Below are 27907 nucleotides of genomic sequence, written 5' to 3' on the forward strand. Positions count from 1 at the left end.
TGCAAAAAACATCAAACATTTTATGAATGAATTTATGTTTTCCAAATAATGTATATAGACAACGAATATTAGAAGAAGGCTTCTTTGGAATTGAATTGATTTTTTTAATTGAATTGATTTTCTTAATGAAAACTAGGAATCCTTCTTTAGAACAACTTTTATTTTTGTATTGAGTTAAGTGTAAAAAAGAAAACATTAACTCAAAATGTGGTTTAGAAAACATTTTCTCTCTCCTATCTTGTTTTCCTCTCATTTTCTTCTTTTACTTTCTTCTCTCTTTCTTTCCTCTCATTTTCTTCTTTTACTCACTCCTTTTTTTCTTTCCTCTCATTTTCTTCCTTTACTCTCTCCTCTTTTCTATCTTGTAGGTCCTCATTTAAACAAGTAAGCATGCCATTCTCTTTTGCATCACTTGATGAGGAAGAAGAGCTATAAGTTTATAAAGGTAAGGAAGAGGTAGAATTATTAGTGACAATTTCTTCACCCCAAATGTACATTGCCTTTGTGTTGGGGTAGACAGAAGCTATAAGATCATGACCTAAGGATTTAAAACATTTAATATGGCTTGGTCAAGAAGGGGATTTAGGTTAGGAAGAAGAGGGGTTTGAAGGAGAATGAGTGCAAGATTTGTTAATGGGCTCCTTAGGAACATCATCGACTTTATCCTTTGATGCCGAGGATTTGTAAAAAGTCTACTAATAGACCTTTCTATTTTTGTTGTTCATTTTCTTTAATATTAGTGTGATGCACAAGCATTTCAAGGTTACGGGCATACTCCTGCACACTTCGTCTACCATGATTAAGCCGTTGGAGCTTAACCAAGAGTTTCCTAAAGTAGTGAGGAAGTACAAAATGTTGAATTATAATGTCCTTAAAAAGTTCTATACAAGGACACAATCGAAGAGACATACTCTTTAAGAGGCAAAAAAATCAAGTGAAAACTACTAGATAATGATATAAAAGGAACCTAGTAAAGCAAGAAAAATTGGCACAAAAAAATGGCAGCAAACTAAAGTACTTAAAGAGAAAAAATAGCAAGGAGCATGAGGAAATCAAAACAAAGGCACCTATGAAAATACTGCACCAAAATAATACACATAAACAAGAGGCAATTACAAAAACAATTCTGGGCATACATGAAGAGAAAGATCCTAAAATGATGATGATAGAGGCTTAAATTAAGATTTCAAACACACACACAAATTGGATGAGTGTCTCAGCCATAATCAAAATAGTAAGCACAAAACAAATTGATGCATTGGTGATTTTTTGCAAACTGTTGCAGCTATATGTTTCGACCAAGCATAAAAAATAGAGTATGTATGTTTGAACAACACTACTTTTATGTTTCTTTAAGACCTCTACTAGTGCAAAACATATAAGCAAAGCATACACACTTAAATCCTAATTTGATTCATCTCAATTCAGCATATAAGAGAAATGATGCAAAAGACTCAAACAAGTGCAATTCAAGAAAAAATTTCTTGAAAACTCTTGAAGAGGAACCACAAATGACTGAAATCAAAGGTTAAACATAGAATAAAGAAATAATACCTGGAAAAGAAGACAAAAGAGAATTTAGAAGCCTACTTGTTGAAGACTTCCAAAAAGGTACTTATTGCTTGTGTTGGAAGGTTCTGTTTTGTAGCATCTGGAGAACAACTTTTTAGACCACTTCTAGACACTTAATTAGAGTCTTTAGATCACTCTTACCTTGATGAAGTATAACATCCAGAAGAAAGAGTCCAATCAACAAACATATAAACAATAAGGAATTAGTATAAAATAGAATATGAATGACAAAAACAACAAGCAAATTGTGGAGTATTGAATGAATTAATAACAAATGAACACCATAAAGGATGAAATTAAGGTGGAATAAGCACTGAAAGTTGTTCCTAACATGTAAACAAAGCCATAGAAAAACGTTTCACTCAAAACAGACTTCAAAAACGCAATTTAGAAGCAAAACAAACTGGACAAAACATTAGTGTCCGCGCTGAGCGAGGACTATAAGCGATGAACGCTGACGGAAAGAAGAACAATGCTTTAGCATGCCTTCCTAAAAATCACCAAACCTAAGGCTCTAGATATAAATAAAACTAAGAACTAAACAAGAATAATTAAGAAATGAAATTAAAAGACTAAAATTGAAAGAGAGAAAGGAGATGAAACTTATGATTTGAAGACATTCCACTTGGAACGATCCAAGATAAATGCCAAGGGGGATCCCCATTTGTTCTTCATAAGATAAGACACAAATTTAAACTAAGAGACAAATTTCTATCTCAAAGAAGTAATCAATTGAATGCAGAACAATCTTTATATTCAAATTTGAAGGTGTACTTACAAAGGAGACCTTAGGTTGCATATATAGCACTAGGAGATGAAGTAGGTGAGAAAACTAAGGGATGTTGGACTTGAAGGCCTACAAGTTTGGACAATAGCTTTCAAGGTTGTTTTAGGTTCCACATCTCTTAATTCTACATAGTTTTAAGGGGGGTATATAAACTACCGAACTATAGTATAAAGATCAAAACTAAAATTATACATGAGATAACTTGCACTACAAACAACTAAAAGGAGAAGAGATTTATTTATTCTTCTTTCTTTTAAGTGGAGTCCCACACTGCTTGCACCTTAAAGAAACTATAAGAAAGAAACTATGTGTCTAACAGGTATAGAAAATATTCTCCAATATTACATTTTTTTTCACCGCGCCACTTTTATACCAGTTCTATGTCTAATTGGTATAGAAAAATGAATTTTTGTACTTGTTTTGATTGCAACTAGTATAGAAATCTTTGCAATTTATTACAATTTTGCCACTACACCACTTTCTATAGTTGTTATGAGTGTAACCAATATATAAAAGTTTTTCATATTTACAATACTGTCATCGCACCACTTTCTATACCTAGTGGATTTTAATAGGTATAAAAAGTATATTTTGCACTTGTGACAAGAAGCCATCAATTTTGTTACAACACAAATGAATTACATGCAACAACAATTGACAACAACTCACAGGGCCTAAATTGCCATGCATTAGATTTCATATGACTTCTTTGATAAGCTTCACAACAATAAGCCTATATCATCATCTTTTCTTGAGAGGGGAGTGTAGTGGTGGTGCAGCAAGACAACAAAACTTTACACATATAAACGTGTTTGTGATGATTGTTTGATATTGTCACTAGTACAAAAATTGCGTATAACGTCACCCGTTCAACGTTCCATAGTAGAACAACCAACGTTAACAATGACCGGTGACATTGTTGTAAATAAATTCATTTCGCACCATGTCGATTGAATTTCCTAACCGTCGTCTTTAAGGAAATAATATCCAATCGTACACAAAGTCGACATAAAACTATGACCTTAGTAATCACATAACGTTAGCTAAGGAAACAACATACGTCGAATACAAAATAATTAACTACTAAATAGTGATTTACTAAATATGACGTCAACCATAACAAACATTGGATGTTGTATATTACAGCCAGCAATTATGTTTTTATTTTTCTTTTAAATCAACCCATAAAACGTCGAATTGGTAAGGACTTCAACGTTTTATCGTCAACTTGAACCCAAAGCCTCAGTCCTTTTTTATTATTTTTTCTTTTTTCTTTTAACTTACCACAAAACGTCGAACTCTTTTATCAATTCGACTTTTTATTTGCCAGAAATTATGGATTTTATTTTTTCTTTTAAACCAACCCATAAAACGTCCTTATACTAAAGACCTCAACATTTTATTATGCTATTGAAGTCAAAGGGTCACTGCATAACACGTCGAACTCTGTGGGGATTGGACGTGATTGGCTCTCAACAATTATTCATTTTTTCTATAAATACAGCTTCAGAGCCCTGGATAACCTCTACACTTGCATTTATAAAATTTCTTGTAATATTCCTTCAAGGTTTCTTTGTGTTAACTTTTTTCTTTGATTTTGTATTAGCTCCTTCAAGGTTTGATTCTTTGTTATGTTGAAAAACTTGAAGGAATGATACAAACTCAACGAAAACGGTTGATACTTTTCAAAACCTTGCAACTTCCATTCATAAAATTTCTCGTAACAATTTGTTAAGTTTTTTCTTTGTTTTTCTATCAACTCTTTCAATTTCACAAAAGTGAGTCATTTCCTTGTGGTTTGATTCTTTGTGCATGGTGAAAAGCTTGAAGGAGTGATAGAAATCCAAAGAAAAAGGTTGAGAGATTTGGATTTTGTACCCTTTCAAAACACTACAACCTCTATTCACCAAAATCCTTCTACATATTAACTATCATGTGGATCTTTTCGTGGTTAGATTTTCATTTTTTTTCCTATGTTTAGTGTTATTATGCTTTTCTTTTGTTTTTGTTTTCATTTATGAACATACGTTCTGTAAAAATGGATTTCTTTTAGAAATTCTTCTAAGAGTTTTACGTTGAACCCTTGTAGAACTTGACGTCCCACTATATATTAACAACGAAACACTTCCTAATTCGACGTTTTATTATGCAAAGTCACTTTGTTACACGTCGTATTCTTCTGGGACTTCGACGTTTTACTGACTAGTCAAAAGCCAAAGGGTCAATCTTTTTTTATTATTTTTCCTTTTTTCTTTTAAACTAACCACAAAACGTCGAACTCTTTTCCTTATACATGTATTATTGTTTGTTTGGATTTTACTATCTAGTAGTGACATTATGTTTGTCTACTAAATAGAGAATACAATCCACTCCATTGAAAACTGACTTGTCATTTATCAACGATCTTTACCAATAGTTACATTTGTCGGTATTGTCTTGTACCTGATCAGTCATGTCATTACCGACAAATATTACCCATCGAGAATTATCGATAAATATATCTATGATAATTAATGAGGAACTAGTGTCATTTTTACTAATAGTAATTCTGACCTATAACACTTTTACTAATGAATTTTTGTCTGTCGATAATCTAACGAAAAATAATAATTAGTAATGAACACTGATTATTGGTAAATCTTTTTTTTTTCTTTGTAGTGGTTAGGCATTCTATTTTGTTTTACTATTTTTTTTAACTAAGACCATGTCTATGGGACAAGGCTATGGTCTAAAATGAATATGATTTATCTTGGTTTTGACCTTTATACGAATAATTTTTTTTCGTTAATTGATTAGGAATAAAAAACAAATTATGCATCACCCTAATCCCCTACTAGTTAAATAATAACATTAACAAACACGTTGGAGCATTATTATTTAATGGTTACAATATTTTTAACATGCAATAAATGTGTCCAACACTTCCAATCTCTAAATCAAAGAATAAAAATAATGACAAGAATTTTTTTTGTCATTAGCTTCGAATAACTTCACCAAACCAGAATTAATCAACAGTTCATGGTGAACACATTTTCTTTAGCGACGAAATCCTTACCTAGTTAGTTAGAAAAAAAGTATAAAAAAGAGAAGAAGAAAAAACTCACTATATTATTTAGAAAATGAAAAGACTTGTTCGGTGTGTGTATGTTTTTTTTGTTCTCAGAGAGTTTTAGTAGAAAACAAAAGAAACCATTGATCATGAAATAAGCACATTCTCCAGCAGTCAAACGAAGGAGGGGCCATACTTTCCAAGGTCCATGGAAGACTTAGCCGACGAAGGAACAGAAGCGTAACGAGACGAAAAATCATAAGCATAATGTTCCTCTCGTTTCTCTTTAGTTCCTTCATCAAAGTTTCGGGCATAACTTCGAGCATCATAGCGGAACGAGCCTTGCTTTCTATACCCAATGGCGCGATTTTTATTATTCAACCGACGAACCAAGTTTTTCCATTTGGAACTTGCCACATGTTTTGACCATTCCCTTATCTTCCTCCACCATTGCACCTTCTCTCTCACTATCTTCCTCTGCGACGACGTCGTTCTGGAGCTTTCTCCGAAGCAGGAAAAGTTGAAGCAACAACCTCTCTCGAAGAACGCATTATCTTGCATGTCGTCATCGACGAATCTTATCCTGTTCGACGATGGTGTCATCTTCGCCGGAGAAAGGAGAGAGGTAATCGGAAATGTTTGTGATATCAAAACTCTCTCTCCCTTTCTGTCTTGGGTTTTGCATTCTGCGAGATAATGAACCAATGAAGAACCTGTTTTAGCAAAATAACACCGCAGAACAGATAGGTTGCCAGATTAATAATTAGTTACCAACTTCCTTTCGAAAGTTCCTATGACAGTTGGCTCCACATAATAGTTTTTCCCAAAACCAACTTGCATAGAATTAGAATCTTCTAATCTAAATTAATCGTAACATTTCATTGTATATGCTTTTTACATTTTCATTCTATTTTATTGGAATATTCTATCTTTCTAGATTCCTCAATTTTGTATGACCATAAATAAATTACCTTGTTAATTAATAATATATTTGATCCGTCCTTAACTTAGTACCTTGTTAATTAATAGAATATTTGATCCCACCTTAAATTAGTACCTTATTAATTAATAATATTTTTACCCAATGTTAAGTTAGTTGATAGAGTCAAATTTTAAATATGAAGTATTATCCATTTTAAAACTCTTGCTACTATTATTAAGACAGCACTTAAGAAAAATATATTTAAATTGTGATTAATCATAGTTACTAAATAATATGAAATTATTAAATATATCAAAATAATAGACAATAATGAAATAAATAATAGACAAAAGGATGATGTATTTACGAATTAAGTATGGTCTAGACCGAATAAGATTGAGGATCGGAGAGGTCAAATATGACTTAAAGTTGGAGAATCTAAACAAAATCGAGAGTTGAAGAGATCAAACAAGGTCGAATATCGTTAAGGCCGAACAAGGCAAAAGCTAGAGAAAGCAAACAAAACCGTGAGTTAGAGAGACCAACTAACGCTGAGTACTGGAGAAGTCGAATACGAATGAAATTGAGATAAACCAAACAAGACCAAGGACCAATGAGGCCGAACATAAAATGGACTATTGTTTTTTTTTATTTCAAACTAATCAAAGTAAATTTTCAATTAATTTGTCAATGATCTTACAATTAATCAAAATAGATTCTCAAATAAAGGCAAGACCTTTATACATTATTCATAATAAATTCAACCAAAGTACATTCAATATTAAATCCTATTATGTTTAATTATATCTATTCTTTTATCTCGTAACCAAATTAAAAGTTAATTAATTAATGTATATTCTTGACTAATTGTTGTTAAAATTTTTACCATTAATCAAAGCACATTATCAAATGGTAGAAAAAACTCATTTAATCATATGAAAGTTTTTAAATTCAACCAAAGTATTTTCTCAATCACAATTAAAAACCTTTAGACTATATAGATAAAAAAAACCTTGATAGTTAGTTATGATGTAGAACCATTACTTTTTATGTAATTGAGAGATAGAAGACGTAGATGAAGGATACCTCAAACTAATAATAGAAAAAAACAAAGACATTATTTCAACCTAACTTCAGAATCTATAATGAAATTACAGAAATAACCCTAAAAGCTTAACTCTCCATAGATGGAGTGAAACACATTATAAATGAAAATAAAAGAGTGGAAGATGTGGTGGATAATAACTGCACCAAACCATATTACTTTCCTTGGTCTCTTTATATAGATCTTGATTGGGTTTAGATTCTGATTTTTCTATTGCTAAAATCTAATTTATGATATTGTAATATCTCCCCAAATAATTAACATATTTGATTAATTTTTAAAATATTTGAAAGATATTCTTGGTTGATATTTTTATATATAATTAAATTAATTATTTTGTAAAATATCTAATAAATTATCAACAACAGAATTTTTTCTCAAAAATTCAATTCATCCTTTCTTATTTTGTCCAAAATTGTTGAGAGACCCAAAATATTTGTCTTTAACCCTTTTTTTTTTCTAAAAGTTGTTATAATGAGAAGATAAAGATAAAGAGGATGATGATGTGACGACCTATCACTAGACGAAGTGGTGTGTGGAGGACTAGAACACGTGACAATATCTTGTTGGTCAGATTCATGAGTGGATGATTGTCACTTGGCAACATCTTAAATGATCTGACATGTAAGGGGTATGAGGCATGTGAATAGGGAAATCGAGGGGTGTAGAGTAGAAATTATGAATGACCCATTTCAGAAAAAGGAGTGTATAAGTGAAACTATGGATGCATTCAAATCCTTGTATATTTCTTTTTATAACTTTCTAATTTTGGACTTATTTTGTAACTTAAAAATAATTTAATTTCATGCTTTGAATGAATAAACTTTAACTTTAGCTGCATCAATAAACATTAGGATATCGAAGAATAATTTATGCAACTAAAAATCACTTTTTAAGACATTTTATTCATAAACTTAATAAGTCCAATTATCACAAATAATATTTAAATCAATATTTTAAACATATAAATTCCATAAAAAATTTGAAAATTAAGCCTAAAAGGCGGGCATAAATATGCATTGATCAGTACATCAACCCCCCTAATCTTCAATTGTGAGGAACTTTAGTAAAATAGTTGTAGTTAGCCTTTGGTTTACGAAACATGGTATTGAGAACAGGTAGTTGGTAGTCATTTTGTACTACAAAGAAAATTTGTATCTTTAGTAATAACCGTACTAGTAGCCCTTTGCGTCAAGCAGCATAGCGACGAAGAAGTTTAAATAATGGGATGAAAGGTTTGACTAGATGTGAATGGTGAATAATTGTCATGGAGTTGTCTTTCATTCAGTACTCATCTCTTTCCTTTTACCTTTTATAATTTGTAGTTTTCCACTAACGTATATGTAGTGGAGCATAACCTATTTTTCATACAATTCCCTCAATGATTGTTGTAAAAAATTCACTTTTACTCATCTAAAGCTTGATAAGGTAAGAAATATACAAATATGAGAGTTATTCAACCAAGACTAGTAAGCTATTTGTTAAGACAAGATCATCTATAAGATTAAACTGTCTAAATGTTATCACATGTTTTTAAATGTTATCACATGTTTTGAAGTTTAAGAAACAATATGAAACAAAATGAGCAAAGTGTTTTATTTGAAAAAATAACACTTTGGTGTCACTGAGTGCATAAACATATATTTTCACTAAATCTTTATGAATTATATTAGTAACAAGCTCAGTACATATAATTTGTATGCACTAGGTTGAAGGGAAGTGTTAGATATATTATCTCTATTTTATATTTATCTTTTATCTTTAGTTAGTTTGTTATTTATTTTTTAGTTGTATTTTGGACTTAATCCATATTTCTTTCGTTATAAATGGAATACCCTATGTGTATATTTAATTCAAAAGAGATTAATTACATACATAATTTTTACTATATTCATTGACATGTTTATTTAAAAAAAAAAAATTGTGAAAGCATGGTTTAATAATGGATACGTACGGAAAAATAGTTTCATAACTTTAACATGAAAAAACTTGTGTTTATATTTTCTTCATGAATCAAAGGTATACGAAATGATGTTTCATTTACTCTTCACAATATATGGAAAAATATGCTTTGAAATAATCTTTTTTTTCTTTTTTCTTTATTAGACGATAATCGACTTTTAATAATAAATACTAAATTAAATTATTTAATAAAAAATTAATAATAGCAGTTATAAAGTTGTACAAATGAGTAAATGTCCTCGCCCTTCTTTAGGTAACATGCGTTTCAGATTGTTCATTTTTTTTAATAATAAATATATTTTTCGTTTTTAAATTATTTATAAAAATTGTATTTTAGTCGTAAACTATATATATATATATATATATATATATATATATGAAAATTATGTAAAAGATCCTAACAAATACATAGGAAGTGTTTCTTTTGTGATCCTTATCATATTTAACCTTTTCCTTTATGTTTGAATGAAGAGATCATCAACAAAACTGCAAACAGGAATCCTTGTATAAATTCTCAGCAGTATAAAACATATACATTGAAGAACTAACACAGCACATTTTACAAAGTTCTAGGCCTGCTAGATACACAATCCACAACCAAACTAATCTTTCTCTTAAAAGTTTTCTATTGAAAAAAATTAAAATACCTCCCACAAAAATATCCATTGGTCACTTGACGTTCATTTACTTGGACAATGGGCGAAAATTCCCTCCTAACATATTATTTATTCATGTATCAGGAGGAGAAATGAAAAGATTGGTAGCATGGAGGGGCACTATAAAAAATGCAACCAATTTATGCTGTGTATGATTTATCTAAACTGCATAACTTGTAGCCAAAACTCAGACATGGTAAACCATGCCAACTTCTAGGATAGAAGCATGAGGGATACTTAGAGCATAAGTTGGTCCTCTAGAATTTCTTCTTAAGAAATCATACCCATAATTGATCACAACTTTCTTTATCCAACTTGAACCTCTCTTTGCTTTCACATAAGAGTGGCCCATTATGAATGCCATTCCTCCTTCCCTTGCTTGCATTAGTTCCTGCAACTCCTCCCTTGCACCCAAATCAATCTCTGGACTGTCTGGCACAACAAACCTCACTCTCTTCCTAACTATTTCAGGAGACTTAACCACCCTCATTTCTAAGCAATCTTCCATCTCAGAATTTTTGTTATCATCTTCACACATCCTTATACCTTCTGAATTTGATGCTGAGGTTCCTACAACTGCCATTTTTGTGTCATCTTCAAAACTCTCAAATCCTTGGTTGGACTCAGAAGTATCTGACCGAATGAATTCTGCTATGCTACAAATAAGATCTTTCTCAAACTCAATGTCATCCTTGTGAAAGTCCCTATAACCATACCGAGCTATGCACCTATAAAGCCTGTATTCTTTTGGGCCAACTCTACCAACCAAGAACCTTTCTTCAGGTCTCACATGTGGCACTGGGACAGATTTGACGCAGAGGAAGATCACTACTTGATGAAAAGCTGGGAGATTGGTGACAAAGTGAGAGAAAATGGCTGGGATCCCAGACACAAGTTCAGTGTGTATTAGGCCAATTCCTCTGACACGCACAATTCCTAGAGTGGGGCCTAAACCAAGGAGCCAGTTGATGGACACCTTATTCTGAACATCAAACTCGTACTTTTTAAGTGTGCCAAAGTGCCACACATACATCACGATAAGAAATATGAGCGAGAGGGCAATGGGCACCCATGCTCCTTCAAGGAACTTGATCAGGGATGCAGAGAAGTATAGTGCTTCGATGGACCCAAAGAAGAATATGAAGCAAATGGCTAGGAAAATACTCTTGTGCCAGCATAAAACAATAACTAGAGACATTAAGCAAGTGGTGACCAGCATCACAGTTATGACAGCCAAGCCTGTTCATCCAAACAGTATAAAAATTCATTAGACATGCTATAAGCCATTAAAAACCATCATCAAGATTTCTACAATCTTAATGTACTGATCTTTTTTTTTTTTTCAAACATCAGAATAACACCATAAGATATAATCTAGAAACTATTGAAAAATGCAAATGGACCGAACTAATCCTATATTGGGTCTTTTGCATTAATCTGTTGTTTTTACGGCAAAGTACATCATACTGATTCTTTCCATCAAGAAGTAAGTAAAAGATTGAAAATTTAATTACCAAAAGGGGAAAGGGAGTAAAGAGAAAAGAAAATTAGTTTAGAGAAACAAAAATCAAAGTGACAGAGATGTTTCAAACATTCAGTACAAATAAATTTGCGTGTGCATCAGGAGAAAGAGTACCTGATGCGTTTCCCATGCGTTTTGTATCTCTAAAACCAACAGTAATAGCAAGGCAAAGTAGCATCAAACACCAGTTGATCTCTGGGATATAAATCTGGCCGTGTACCTTTGATGATGTATGAATGATCTTGACTTTGGGGAAGCATCCCATTGCAGAACATTGTTTGATTATTGAGAAAGTACCTGTGATGATAGCTTGACTTCCAACCACAGCTTGAAGTATGGCTATTGCAAGAACAGGCCATCTAATTTTCTCTAAAACAATTTCAAAAGGAAGAGTAAGCCAAAGATTAATCATTCTTTAACAATGTCCCCATTGTGAGAAACTCAGATCTTACCAGGTACAGATACGTAGAACCCAATTCGGTAATCACTCTCAATAGTATGATGCTTGGAAAGATATGCAGCTTGTCCCATATATGCCAGAATTAGAGAAGGATATACCAGAAAAGTAAAAGCAATCTGCAGGTAAGTGGTTTTCAGTTAATGCAGTTGATTATTTCCCTGCAGCTTCTAATCAAGAAACATCCCCCAAAGCTTCACATTCATGAACAATAGAAAAACAATGATGTATTTAAATCATTGATTCCAAATTTTAGCACGAAAAATGATGCATTGCTTTCAAATCAAAATTAGGAATGTAAATCATGAGTTTAGTTTCAATTTGAAAATGATGCTACCAACATATTTTCTATTAGACAAACATCATTTCCCTACAAACATTCTCTCATAATTTAAAAATGATGCTACCAATTGTGCACCTTAATCGACAACTGTGAAAAGTGCCCTAGATCAGCAAACATGGCTTCAGAACCTGAAACATAAGAGGGACAACGTCAGAGGAAGTTAAAACATATGTCAAGCATGTAGCAGTTGTGAAGTACAATTACTATATTTACCTGTTATACATAGTAGAATTCCCCCTAAGGACATCCAACCTCCTCTTTGAGTCTTCTTCAGAAATTTGAACATGTAGTAGGGAGAGAGAGCCTCATAAACATGAGGATTCCAATGTAAGATATTATACATACCGATACAGCTAATGCATAGTAGCCAGGTCAACACAACAGGAGCAAATAGAAACCCCACGCGATGTGTTCCATAATGTTGAAGTGCAAACAAAAATATCAGTATCACACAAGCAATTGGTACTTCAACATCTGCACAAGCAATTATATTTCAGAAATGCAGAATAATGTATAGATATATGCTAAGAAATTGAGTTCTAAGTCTAACAGTAGATTGTCCTACCTAAAAACAACCAACAAACATTAGAAGCTCTAAGATTGACTTAAACATGTACATTCTGGTTAGGAAATAGAAACCTCTTGCAATGAGAGATATTTTAGGACTCCGAATTGTTTAATAAATATACACAAATAGTAAGTCACATATTTAACTGTGGCTTTTAGGGAAAATATATCCAGTTCATGCTGTAATAATAATAATACATTACCCTGATATGTGGACCTCTTTGTTTGCTAGGATAACTACTTTCAGTTCAGTCAACTTCTCAAGGTGCTGATACAATAGTGCTATACTTAAAACTACTCAAGTGATTAATTTATGAAACAAGTGGTTATCATTAACCAGTCTTATAATATCTTAAAATATCCCCTCTTTAATATTGTTTCCCTCGTTGTATTTCCAAAGGGAAAGAAAATGTACAGATGATAATAGAAATGTTTGAATATAGACCTAAAGACACTATAGGATTATAAGGAGTCAAATATTATTTCAATTGAGGGCCCACATGATTTAGACATTCAGTAAGGTTCTAATGTAAAAGGTAAAAGACCAGTGCCTAGTTACATTTGTATTGGAATCAGAATTTTCAGAAACTGAAGAAGTGGAGCAAACATCAATTGACATAGTCAACTTATTCTGATTTCTGTGTGCTGAAAAGTTACCAATGCAGCAAAACAAAGTATAGACTACAGTAGTATACTTTGAATGCATCTGGAAAAAGGTTGAATAATGGGATGGAATCAAATCTATATGCAACTGACCATAAGTCATCCAATTGAAATTAAGCAGCTCAAGGTGAGAGGTCATTATTAAAGATGATAAATACTTAACGGGAATCACAAATGACCTTAGAAGAACAAATAGAAGTCCAGCAAACGAAGCTGCATCAAAAGCCTAATTTTAATAGAGAAAGGACCACATTTTAGTGTTTAAAGCACTGCAGTGATTAAGTTTCAATTAAGTTGAAGAGTACCTGGATCATCATTAATTATTCATAGTGGAACAGTATATGACAAATTTACTAGTGTCCTTACCTAATTTTGTCATCCAATCAGATAATCACTTTACTGTTCCAGATTGATCCATAATGGTTTATTCAAAAACCTTATCCATGCCACCCTGCTCCTATCGTAACAACTTCTTTTAGTAATTTCCTATGCTCATCATATTCTAATGAAAATTAATTAATAAAGAAATTACTGTTTTCAATTCTTCTGTGCTTGATATTCTATCAGCCACAACCCACAAACTTTATCATATATTCAATATTATCAAGTTAGCAGGGATTGTTTATTTTAATATAAATTTTAGCATGACATTGATTTGACTTCGATCAAAACAAGGAAGTTGGCCCTGATTACATATTTATGGGGACCCACAATAATGCATGCACTTGGAGGCATTTGGTTCTCCCTTTTTGTCCACTAACTCGAACGCTTTGATATAGTTAGCATAAAAAGGGAAGTCATTTAGAATTTCAAATAGGTTGTATAGAAAAAATTAAACAAAAATATATTGTGATAGCTAACAACAATAATTTCAGGATCAATATCTATTCAGCATATATGCCATTCAGAGAGCAACTTCCCCCAAATCAATAGCAGTATTGTATGATGCAACCATTAGAACTATTCTAAATGTACACAATTCTTTAGAAAATATTCCAGAGAATAGTTCCAGATGCCAAGCATTTTGCAATTTACTAATCAAAATTGAATTCTTAATCCATTAATCCAATTCCAATAGTATAGTTATGTACGTGTATCCAACTGTAATATACAGTATATGAAACGAAACTTCAAACCATCTTGCAGCTTATTAAGATTAAAATATATTTTTTCAATTAAATTCATGACATGTTGCTTACTGCTCTTTCGTGTTCATTAGAGGCTAGCCGCAAACTAGACTTAAAATTGATCTCGAACAAAACATACTAAAAGGAGATTAAATCAACCAATTACTTGTATTTAGAAAGGAACTTACATCTATGCTGTTCTTTAGACATAGAAAGCTCCAACCCTGACACGGCAGAGAAAACTGCATAATAACAAAAAACCAGATAATTCAGTCATCAAGAACCACCATCTCTGTCCAAAACCATGATTTTAGCTGCAACATGGTTTCTCGGATCTGCCGAATTGCGGATTGCATTTGTCCACAATTTCCAGCTCTGTGAAAGATTGCGAAGAAACCACGAGAGCAGTTTAAAACCTTGGCCATGACGAAAACACAGATAACGTTGGAAATCCCAGTACCAGAAATAGCAGGTGTAAGCACGCCATCCCCAATAACCATGCAAGTCCCTATCAGAGCCAGAACAAGCAGCACCCTCTGCAGAACCTTGTGTTTCTCGAACACCGATTTCAACCCCAACCCAACATTCTTCTTATCAATTGGCACTGTTCCATCCTTGGTGTACTCAGTTAGTTCTTCGTCTGCAAGCTGAACATTAGGCAACAACCCCACCTGAGCATGCCTGCATAGAAGAGAGTACAGAGCAAAAGTCCCTCCTTCTCCATTGTCATCTGCTCTGAGCACAATGAAGACATACTTGAGGAGTGGAACCAGTGTGAGAGTCCAGAACACAAAAGACAACACTCCATATATCTCTTCATTGGTCTCTGAATGCTGAATGTCCTCAGCAAAAGTGCTTTTGTAAACATAAAGTGGGGATGTACTTAAATCGCCATACACAACTCCTAAGCTCTGATAAGCCAATGTTAACACTGTCTTCCATGATCCATCCTGCAAGGTGTCATGAGTGGTACGTCAAAAACAAGTTTTTTTTTTCTTTTCTTTCACACATAATACTGATCAGGAAACTCTAACATGCCATACCTTAAAAGAGTTTTTGTAGATCACAGACTCCAGATCCATCAAGGAATGTCTCGGAAAAGACCAACCTTTAAATTTTCAATTTTGCTGAGATATCAAAGGAAAATGAATGCCACCCTCATGAATCAACACCCTCCCCTAGTTCAAGCTAGTCCTTAGGATAAAAAACTAATTTTGGCAAAGGAGAGAGTTTGGTACAACGCCTATGCTGTGTTTTCTCTTTTCAAGTATGTGCTCAAGTTCAGACAAAACAATAACAAACAAACATAAAAAAAAACCACCAACACCAACCAATTTAGATAACAGGGTTAAGTGTTGTCGTAAGAGTGAACAGATTTTTGGAATAAGAGAGAAAGAAAGAGAGAGCAGATAAGCAAAACTTCTCCAGTGAGTGAGTGGTGATTTTGGATTCAAGTTTTCCGTTTCCTTCTCTAAATGCCTGTTGAGTTTGCAGTTTGGTTTAGAGGGAATATAATATAATAGTTTTGAAACGTGAAATTGGAAGTTTGATATATATATATATATAATGATGCATAATAAATATGAAAACGGATTGAATTGAACACGGAACAGTGTTTTACATATTATTTGACCTGTATTAAAGAACTTCATAGGTGTGTAATACTTAATTAAAAAATATATCTATGAATATTGGAGAATATTTACAAATAGTTGAAAAAAAAATGTATTAATAAATATTTTTAAAAAAATTAAAAAATATATAATATAAATTAAATTAAAATTTAATTTTAATAAAGTATAAATTAATTTTAATTTTAATTAAATTTATAAGTAATAAAAATTACAAGTAAATATTAAAATATTCCGATCGATAATAAATACTTATCTCTCCATCAAATTTTATTTCCAAATAACTATTTTTACCCTCTTACTCTCATGAGGGAGGATAAGAAACAGGGAGAGGGTTGCATCTAAGCATGCACTTATTGGAACTCTTGAGTGACCTGACAACAGCGCTGACCATTTCTCAATAGAAAGAGACACTTCTATGTCTATCTCTTTCTCTCACAGTCCTAATTATGGGGACGTTTCAGTTTCACAGCTGTTAACACCTAGCTGTTACAAAACCTTCAATTAGGTCAAGGAGTTAAATTATTCCAAATTAATCTCATTTTTTCAAACCAATACAATGAATCAATTTTCATTATCACTAACTTCTCCCACTTCATTATTCATCTTTATTTTATTTTTTTCCTTTTCAATTCACAAAAATGTGAACACAATATCTTGGTTATTTAAAGCATTGAATCAAATGTCATGGACCAATGTTTTTTCTGATAGTTTTAATCTTCTTTAACGACTCAAAAATATTTAATATGATAATAATACTATTTTATTGTTGTGTATAATTCCGTATAAACATTTATTTTATTTGAGATTTAATGAGAAAATCTTTCATAAGTTACTGGTCAAAAAGAGAATTTTGATATATTTATTTCAGAAAATGGGAAAAGTGTGAACTTAAAATTTTGACTTTTTTAATTTATAATATAAAATTAAATGCTGTTTAATGTAAGGACCTAAATAATTTGGGGGTGGTGTATGGACAAGGATATGTTGGTAATTGATGTGGTGGGGGCTTCCTGTGATGAGTGGTGTGGTAGGGAATGGCTTCACGGGGAGGCAGCTGTTGAAGGGGTGTGGGAAGCAATTAAGGGAGTCACGGGAATTGGTTTTGGAGAGTAAAGAAGTCCGTGATTTCCCTCATGTTTGGCATCATTCAGCAGGCTGCAAACGTGGAAGATATAAGGGGATGCTAGGTTCTGAAATAAGGAAGGAAACCCTTGCTGCAAGGTTGGTGAAGGAGGTGAAGTTCAGAGTTGCTGGAGTGGGAAAGAAACCTTGGCACTGGAAATCTTGGAGAAGATAGATTTAAAGATTTAGCAAAGGAAGTCTTCAAGAGGTAAGGGGAGCTAGATCTTTTGTTTAGTTGATGATGTATGTTGTATTTGATGCAAATCTGGGAAGAATGGGATGAATATTTGGGTTCTGGTTTCGTTTCTGGGTTTTCTGGAAAACCTGCAGAATTTCTGCAGAAACACCGTTCGTCCAATTTGATTTCAAATTGGACGTTCGTCCTAAATAGCTAACGTTCGTCCAAAATGGTTGAACGTTCGTCAAGGTGAATTTGGACGTTCGTCCAAATTGTTCGGTAGTCGTTGGAGAGCGTTCATTTGTGGACGCTCGTTCAAAGTTGGTGAAGTGAAAAGGGGACGTTCGTCCCATTCGCTATGCGCGTCCGTCCTTAAATCCAAGTGTTCGACATTGAGTGATTCGTTCTGTACGTGTGAGCGTTCGTCCGCAAAGGCTCGTCGCGCGTTCGTCCAAGTTGTAGATTATGAGTGTCCGTGCTTCAGCTAGCAAGTGAGCGTTCGTCCATGACTTCAACTTGTGAACGTTCGTCCAAATGGCTCGACCAAGCGTTCGGCCTTAAATTCAGTGTTGAGCGTTCGGCCTTTGAGCGAGTGTGAGTGAGCGTTCGTCCTTAGTTCAATTCTTAGCGTTCGTCCTTGGTTTCATCTGTGAGCGTTCGTCCATTAGTGTCCAGTGAATAGTACTCGTCCAAATAGTATTTTACAAATATGTTGAATTTTAAGTTCCTTTGCTTTCGGATTGAATTATGTGTACCAATGTTTGGAATATTATCTATGACATGAATTATGTGAATGTATGAGATATGTTGGAATTGTTGGGATAATATGGTGGTATTTGATTTTTCATAATTGGGGTTAAGATTCAAAGTAATAGTAAGTTATGTTATTTAAATATTTCGGTTGCAATTTATGAATGCATGTTCATGTAATCAAGATTGGTTGAAAGGGTATGAATATAAGTGGTTTATGATGTACATTGTTGATCCAAAAGAAATATCATGAGATTTAAAATGGTCGGATTGAATCGGAAATTTAGATCTCTCGGTGGGATCAGTTGGTGTAAAGAATGAATGTGGGAAGCTTAGCCGGTTGTTCATCCTGATGTTCCGTGAGTACTCGTCCTCACGTAGAGGGGGTACGTCATGTGTGGGAACGGCAGGAGGTCCTAGTCCTAGGGTATCTGGACAGATAGGACTAACCTCGGGTGGCAGCTGATGAGAGTTCCAGTTACTACATCACCCGGGTGCACGAACATCGAAGCTACACAGAATTCATTCTAGTCCGGACGAGTCTGTCTATGAAGTAACGAGTCTGTCTATGAAGTAACGAGTCTGTCTATGAAGTAACGAGTCTGTCTATGAAGTAACGAGTCTGTCTATAATGTAACAAGTCGGGGTATAAAGTAACAAGTATTGTAGATGTCAATTTACCATGTTTGGATGACTTTTGCATGTTGTATGAGTGGATGGAATTATGGTTTAATGAATATGCTCTAATTGTTCTTTTATACGAATCTAAGTATGATAACATTGAATTTAACTGTTCTATCTGTATAACATGTTTTTATATCTAGCTCACCCTTGCATTGTTTTGTTATGTGCTGTTTGGGTATGTTTCGTTGGCGATGATCATCCACTTGGATGGGAGCAGATGTTGTCGTGGAGTTTCCCTTGGAGCAATAGCTGGAGGTTGTTGATATTGCAGGAGTAATCTTCTTAGAATTTCTTGATTAAACACTTGTAGTGTTTAATCCTTTCAACTGTTTAAGTTTAAATTTTCAGTTTCTTTTATTTCTGGATGACTGTAATACCACATTTAATTACACGTCATACTCTGACTGTTCTCTATATTTGAATGTTAACGTCCTTATTATATAATATTGATTATTATATAATTGGGATGTTACATTTAATGTATAAGAAGATTAAAATGAATATAAATATTTGATTATTAATATATAGAATAATTTTAAAATGATATCAATATATACAATTAATATTTACTTTTAAATATGTCTAACGAACAAGCATAAGTAGTAATATAATAATAATAATTAAAACTACGTATAAATTTAATCATCGTATTAAAACATGTGATTCAAATTGAATTAAGAATATTTATTGGTATCTTAACAAATATATTACTCGAAGACTACCTTTTAAGTTAACTAAAGTAGCATTAGTAATGTATTTAAATCATTCTTCAAATATATTGTGCTTAAATAATTTACTTATATCTGAGAATATTTTAATTTAAATAATTATATTTATATAAATTATAGAGTATGAGATGAGATGAATATTATCATATCCGTTTTCAACCAATTTCTGTTAAAATTTATGAATAAATACTTATTTTCATATTTATTCCCATTAAACAATGTTTTTCCTTTTATATTTAGGATTTCTTACATCTTATTACAGAATACAATTTATCATCATGTAAGTGGTGTAATTACATTCCATTTACTATAATAAAATTTTGAATAGATTTTATTACTTTGAAAAGAAAGTTGAGTGTAACATTTAATTCTCTTTAATATTGATAAGTAGTTAAGTTTTTATGATATCGTTTAATACTGCTTTGTCCTAAAAATTGCCTTTAAAATATTTATATCAATAACTTCAATAATCAATTTCTCAGTTAATTTCTTTCAGAAAGCTGTGTTCACTGATTTGAGCACGTATTATCTTAAAAAAAATTAGTAATTGCATGTTAATATTGAATGTAGCATTATTTAATAATATTGTTTTACATAATTATATATTATATGTTAAATTTTATAATATCATTAATATATGCAGTCAAATATTTTTCTTAAGTATAGCCAAATAATATATTTAAACTATTTAAATAAATTATTTCAATGTTAAATTGTTAATTAATGTAAAACTCCAGAAAATGGTATTTTAGAAGTGATACTAGTTTAAATATAGTAAGACTTGGTTATTTTAATATTAAATGATTTATTTGTAAATAATTTTGTTATAAACGAGTTTCATTATTTTAAAACGTATCTTCTCTCTAAAAAACATTTTTCTAAAGTTCTCTACCTTCTTTATAAGAGTTCTAACTCCTAAGTCATCTCTTTGACAATAAAGAGGTATCTAATCGACTACGGCAACGAGGTCTACATTCTTATCCGATTGGTTTCTATAATAGAGCAAGTAAGTTTCAGCTCATTTTTTTCTCTTCGCTCTTTAATTGAGTTCATGCATGGAAGCTTCCATTTGCATGTGTACTTTGGCCTTTTCTCTGAGTTTCCTTGTCAATCTAAGATCCTAAAGACTCATTTCTTTTTCAATTTGGTGATTCGTAGGTGTTTCTAGAAATTCCTTGTGCGAGAAGTAATCAGGGTGTTCTTAGAACTTTGTATCGTCGGTGTAAGGTAAGGGAAGCTAGAACTTGTCTTAGAATTGTATTTGTGGTTTGAATTTAGTATCTCTATTTATGATAAAATAAATTAGATGTAATGGTAATAATAGTTTGAGTAATGTGTATGTTTAAATGATGATAAATGATAGTGTGATGTGTGCACATTTGAAATGGCGTGATTTTGATGATTAATGATGTCATGATTGTGTGTGATAAAGTTGTTTTAGTGTTTGAAACTGGATTCAAGTGTTTAGGATGAGTGGTGGTCAAATTCTTGAGTTTTAAGGCTAAAAAGAGAGGTTTTGATGGGTGAGTTTGAGAAAGAGAGGTTGAGGTGAGAAAGCAACTGTCTAGGAGCTATCATGAGGTAATTTGAGACTTTTTAGAAGTGTTTTGTGAGTGAAAATCTGTCATGTAGCAAAAAGGTGGTTCATAGTTGAAATTTTGAAGTGTTTTTGTGTAAAAAGAGGGTTTTGAGTAGGGAGATTTTGAAACATTAAGTGTAAACTATTTTGGGCAGTTACAGATCTGTTATTAGACTTATTAGGGCTTGAAATAGAAGTGTTGTGAGCAATTTGAGGTGTATCCTTGAGTGAGATATCTATATATTGGATTGGGACTCTCTTTCTAAAATACGAAATACATGAATTTCAAAAATCTTATCTATTTTGCTGTGTATTGTGACAAGTGTGTTCTAGGGTTTGTGTAACCCTTGTGTTGTGGCTTTGAGAACTTGGTGTTGGCATAGAGCAAGAACTTTCACGGGAGTTGTGATTTAGTGTTGTTGTTGTTGTTGAGTTAAAGTATGACATCCTTTGTGAAGATTCAAAGGAGGAGGTCATCCTTCGCAAAACATTCGAAAGAGGTATTCATCCCTTGTGGCTTTCAAGGGAAGTGAGTTTCATCTCTTGGGGGTAACAAGAGAATGTTATAAACCTTAAACTTGTTTATTTCTTTGTGATTGTAACGGTTTGTTGGTTTTGTGATAGTGAATTGCTAATTCTCATTTAAGATTAACAATTGGATAGGATCCTTGTGATCTAAATCAATATAAAATCATCTATGCAATTTTCTCTCTTCTTTATAGTTATATGTATCAGCTTGGAAAGAATCAATAGCAAGCATGTGGCTCAAGAAGATACAAATGGAGTAGAATGTGTCGTGTACTACTTGAGTTTAAGAGATGTTAAAACTCGATATAGTGATATCAACAAATTTTACGTATATGCTTGTATTATTCTTGTTGTAAGTTAAAACATTATTTAAGGCCTCATGAAGTAATTGTATTCTCAAAGAACAATATATTGAACTTTTTGTTATCTAAGCCTACAATACATAACTGTGTGGGTAAATCGATAAGACTAAATTTTCACTTCAATTTGAAATTTTAAAAGTGATTAAAGGTGAAACCATAATTGATTTTATGGCTAATCATTCTTGTATTAAAGAAGTATTTTAAGTCAAATATGATCAGTGTGTACTATATTTCAATGGGTTAAGTATTGTGAATGGAATTAGTGGAGGAGTACTAATAACTTTGCAAAATAACATTCGTACAGGAGTATTGTATGAAATTTGACCCAATTGTTCGAATAACAAAGCAAAATATGAGGCGTTGATTTAATCAAATTACATGCTAAAAATGTATTGATTGGAGGATATTCATATAGTTAATGATTAAATAAGTGACCCAAGAATACCAATGTATATAAGGCATTGATTTAATCAAATTACATTGTTAATAATGACTTTTTTACGATGGATTACCGACAGGTCAAAATCTGTTGATAATAGTGCAGTCGGTAATATTTATTGATGAAATTTTATATCCGTTGATAATTACTAAAGGAAAAATCAGTCGAAAATTACAAAAAAAAAATCTTAGTAAATTTCATCGGTAAATATCGCGATCTGGTTCACTTTATTCCTCACCTCTTCTTCTTCTTGTTTCTTTGCTTTTCACTTTTATTTTGTGTCTTCCTTCGTTCCAAAAGCAAAACGAAAACAATTCTTCATTCCAAAACCAAAATGAAAAAAATCCAAATAATAATCTTGTTTGCGGTGATGGTTTGCAATGTTCGTGCAATTTGCGATGATTTTTTGATGGAATACTGACCAAAAAACCTTCCTTAGTGTATTCTATTTTGTATATTTACATTTTATTATAAACGTTTCTTAGCTTGCAAGGAGCAAGTGTTACTATAAATACTCAGCTCCACTATTGTATTTTCACTTTTTGAGATAAATGCAAATTAGATTTCTGAAACCTAGAATTAATTCTCCTTGAAAGTCAGGCTAGAGAATCCTAGGGATCCTCCTCTAGCCACCTTCCAAGCACACACCTCAATTTTCATTTTCCATTAATTCTCATGGTGCTTTCATGATTTTCTCTCTCCTCCATGATGCATTGTTCACAGAACTGCAACAGCCTTTCTCACAATGCGTCATTGCCTCCTTAGCACAATACCACATCATTCATCTTCATTTTGTCTCTCGCGCATCAGAGACACAACTTTAACCACTTTTAATTTCCCTCACGCGAGCCTCAAGCGTCATTTGCTCTCTATCTCGCTCACTGAACCCTAGCTTCATCTCCAAATCACAGTTTCCACCCCATTTTTTGACTTTATAAGCCTACATATTCCTTAGGTTTTCATTCATTTCCACCAATTGATTTCCAATTTTTACCAGTTAAAACCATTTTTCTACCGATTAAAAACCTTTCCACCGTTTGTTCTTCATTTTCCACTATTTAATCTTGCGTCTGAACCGATTAATTGGTTCATATAATGTTTCTTCCCTTTCTAGGGTTTTTGTGAGTTCTTTATCAGATTTGGATCGTTCTCTTTCAATTTCTCTCTTCCATTAGTGACAAAGGTTTCCGCGAAGGTTATCGTTGTTCAGCTTTCGTAGATTCTCTCTCAATCTCGAGTTTCAATCCTTTTCCGCTGCGTTTCACTCTCTAAGGAAGCTCTAGGAGGTTTGAATCACGCTCACATAGCTCCAAGAGGTCTTCTCCTCAGGCCTAATCCATCATTTTGTGTAGCTTTCGATATGCATAGGTACTATAATGGAGGTCTGATGGTGATGTTGGGTTCGTTCATATGGTTGTTGCGAATAGTGCTTGCATGGTTTGCACATACCTGATGTTGAAGGTGGCTACAATGCGCGATGGTTCTCTCACGGTTTCAAATCTGGACTATGTCACTCCAAGTCCAATCGATTCAAATCCTTGATGATGATGAAACAACGTGTATGTCCGACACCAACCTTCCTTCTTTTCCGTCATCGACGATGTCGTCAGACATTATGCTTGTCGTTGACCACACAACACATGATGGCTAACTTTGGTTCTGCCTAGGTGTTGGATGGCTATCTGTGTCGAAGAAAAGAAATATGGTGTTGGATGATGCTGAAAAAGAAGAAGATAGGCACTAGTGTTGGTTAGGGTTGTTCACCTTCGATATTTGTATTATGTATTATCGATGAATTTATTTATGTATTTTTTTGTCTATAAATGAAATATGTATTACCGACAGATTTATACAATTTTTTTTATCAATAAATAAAATTTCTTATCATCAGATTTATCGATGGAAAAATCTGTCGATAATAAATTTCGTCGATAAAATTTTTTATATTTAAAATTTAAAAATTCATTGATAAAATTCGTCAATAATTCAAATTTATTGACGGATTTATTTCCATCTTTAATAATTTTATTGATAAAATTACGTTGGTAAAATTTCGTCAATAATTTTATAAATTTTTGTAGTGGAATGAATGAAAAAGATATGATTAACTTTATTGAGAAACATATTATTCATCCATTTAGAATCGCGTAATCAATCACGAGATATCAAGGAGCAATGTTTATTAATAGAAAGGTATTAATACATTATGCAGAATTAAGAAATATTAAATTATTGTGGCTTTAATGTCTTATTACCGCACAAACAAATGGTTAAGTGGAACAATTAAGAAGATGTGGATTAATTTGATTCTAAAGCACATTGGTGAAAAACCAAAAAATGGCATGAGACTTTGTTTCAAATTTTGTGGGCTTATCGAAGAAAAATGAAAGATTCAATAAAGAGTTTGTCTTATAAATTAGTTTATGAACATGATATTGTCTTACCAGAAATTATAAATTTTCAATCTGTGAAAAATGACCTGCCTCAATCTAACTATTGTGACGCAATGTATGATGAGTTAATTGGCTTGGATGACATTAACTAGGTTACATGCATTTGAAGATCAGTTATGGTAGTATGAGCTCACTAACACAAAAATAACTTTTGTGTTTTGAAATTCGTCTGATTTCTATCTACTGATTCTTTAGTATACACAGTTTCAATAAAGGTTATTCTAAGTTGTAAAGGGTTATATAAAACATGGTAATAATTCTCAAATTTCAAAATATCGAGAGAGTATGTATCTTTGCTCTTCCTTGATGAGACATGCAATATTCAGGATTGCTTCAAATTAGTTTGCCTTTCAAAACCTTAAAAAGGTTGGTGGTTATTGGAAAACCATCTTCCACTTAAAAAAAACGAAGAGTTTCAAATGCACGGGGGAAAAAGTTCAAAGGATTTTTGGGTAAAACCCTATCTACTCTAGGTTCACACTAAAAATAGTCTAAAAACAACCAATTAAAAGGAATTAAGGTGGAAACTAACTCTTCTAATCAACACTAAAAATATTCTAAAAAGTCAAGACTCACAAACTAGGTCTTAAAGGAGTGTTTTTAACCCTGAAAAATTTCAGTACTTGGGAATTCATCAGAGAATACTATCACAACTAAATCGTTGAGAAACAATTTTAAATTATCTTCATTTTTATGCTTGAGTTTTATCAATTGTTAACACTATCTTCATCAGCTCATCGATAGCTCTTGTGTTTACGTGAATCATTTCAGTTTCTATCACTCACATCTCTATCTTTTCATGATCTCTCCAACTAATATATGCTACACTCTCAAGAATTTTTTGTTTCACAATTTAAAATCACTTTAATTAAACACTTATCTTTCCATCAATTTAATATTTATAATGATGAAATGAAAGTTAATAAGTGTAAAAACCAACTTAGTTGATAGAGTATGCTTCGTGAGTGATGGTAATGAGTTATGGAGACAGACTTGTGACATAGTAAGGAAGGCTAAACTTAGAGATATGGTAGGGAACGAAGTCAATATTAGCTATATCAACGAGTAAAAGGAGAAAAAAATATGTTAATTTATGATAAACTTTCTATATCTCTTATTTGATTAAATACAAGAAGATCTTTATTATGGTTAACCATCATATAAAATATCTTATTATAAAATATCTTTATTATGGATAAACTTTGTTAGTTTCTTTTTCACTTTTGTAGATAGATTGAAATCATATAAAAAAATTATGGATCTTTCGAAGTATGAGTCTCTTCACAATGATATATCTGTCGCAACCGGAATCGCGACGGGACGACGATCCAAAAAAGAAACGGGTTTGGAAAAGAGATTTGGAGTCGCCACCATAGTTTATTCTGGAAAACTACGGAAAAACCATAAAATAATAAGACACGGTCCACGAAAACCAGATTTTGGGTTCGGGAGTCGGTTACGTGTAGGGAAGGTATTAGCACCCTACAACGCCTGCCCGAAGGCAGTACCTTTAACTAAATGCACGAATATGATGTGGTTTTCAAAATGTTTAACTAGTCCCTAAAATAAAATTCTAAATAAACAAAATATATTTTTTAGTTTTTTGGGCCCGACAAGGATTGACCTTGCTCCTACGTATTCTTATTCAAAATGAGAAATCAGGGTTACGTAGTTCTTTCTAAAAGATTGTTTGTTGTTTGAAACCAGTTGTTTTTAATTTTTGCAGATTTTATGTTTTTTTTTTTTAATATTTTCGAGAAAAAGAAAGGTAATGAATACTAGGCCGACGCGAACGGTCGCACGAGTACTCATACCTTTAAAATGATATTTAAATATTTTTAATTATTTTTTAAAAGATAGATAACGATATTAAACACTAGGACGATGCGAACGATCACACGAGTACTCATACCGTTATCTACTTATTTAGGAAGACTTGAGAGTATTGAGTGCTAGGCTGATGCGGACGATCGCACGAGCACTCATACCCTCGTTTAATATTATATAAATAAGAGAGAAAGGTATTGAACACTAGGACGATGCGAGCGATCACACGAGTGTTCAACCTTTAAAACATATTTTTGGAAATTTTATTTAAGAAAAGAAGAAAAGGTTTTTATCACAAGGACGACGCGAGCGGTCACACGTGTGCTTAAACCTTTAAAACATATTTTTGAAATTTTACTTAAGAAAAGAAGAAAAGGTTTTTAGCACAAGGACGACGCGAGCGGTCACACGTGTACTTAAACCTTTAAAACGTATTTTTGAAATTTTACTTAAGACAAGAAGAAAAGGTTTTTAGCACAAGGACGACGCGAGCGGTCACACGTGCGCTTAAACCCTTAAATATTTTTTGTACATTATTTAAACTATAAATATTGTATTATTAAAAATAAATAAATATAATAAAATAAGACAATAAAATAAAATAAACAAAAAAAAAAGAAATGGGAGAGGTTGAACGAACGCTGGGAAGAGATTCAGAATAACGAGCGCTCGTTAGGTAAAGAACGAACGTTCGTTGGGGCAGAGGACGAACGTCCATTGGGGAACATAACGGACGGACGTTTAGAAATGTGAGCTGAATGACGAGCGTTCGTCCAGAGATATGACGAACGGACGTTGAGAACGAAGGCTCAATAACGAACGCTCGTTGAAGGCATGGTGAACGGACGTTGAGAAATTGAGGCTGAGTAACGAGCGTTCATTGGTTCGGAA

General features: G+C 32.6%; 1 protein-coding gene across 1 annotated transcript; it reads right to left on the reverse strand.

The window, feature by feature from the left end:
* Positions 1–9880: 9880 nt before the first annotated feature.
* LOC108329353 (potassium transporter 8) lies at positions 9881–16260 on the reverse strand. The gene is made up of 8 exons (XM_017563526.2): positions 15776–16260; positions 15193–15682; positions 14921–14974; positions 12589–12849; positions 12451–12503; positions 12028–12151; positions 11690–11944; positions 9881–11292 (listed from the first exon to the last, which is right to left on the reverse strand). Exons 1-8 carry the CDS (start codon positions 15812–15814, stop codon positions 10241–10243), a joined length of 2328 nt encoding a protein of 775 aa, XP_017419015.1. The 5' UTR covers positions 15815–16260; the 3' UTR covers positions 9881–10240.
* Between the last annotated feature and the right edge of the window lie 11647 nt (positions 16261–27907).

This window comes from Vigna angularis, chromosome 2 (assembly GCF_016808095.1).
Source record: "Vigna angularis cultivar LongXiaoDou No.4 chromosome 2, ASM1680809v1, whole genome shotgun sequence".
Classification (NCBI taxonomy): domain Eukaryota; kingdom Viridiplantae; phylum Streptophyta; class Magnoliopsida; order Fabales; family Fabaceae; genus Vigna; species Vigna angularis.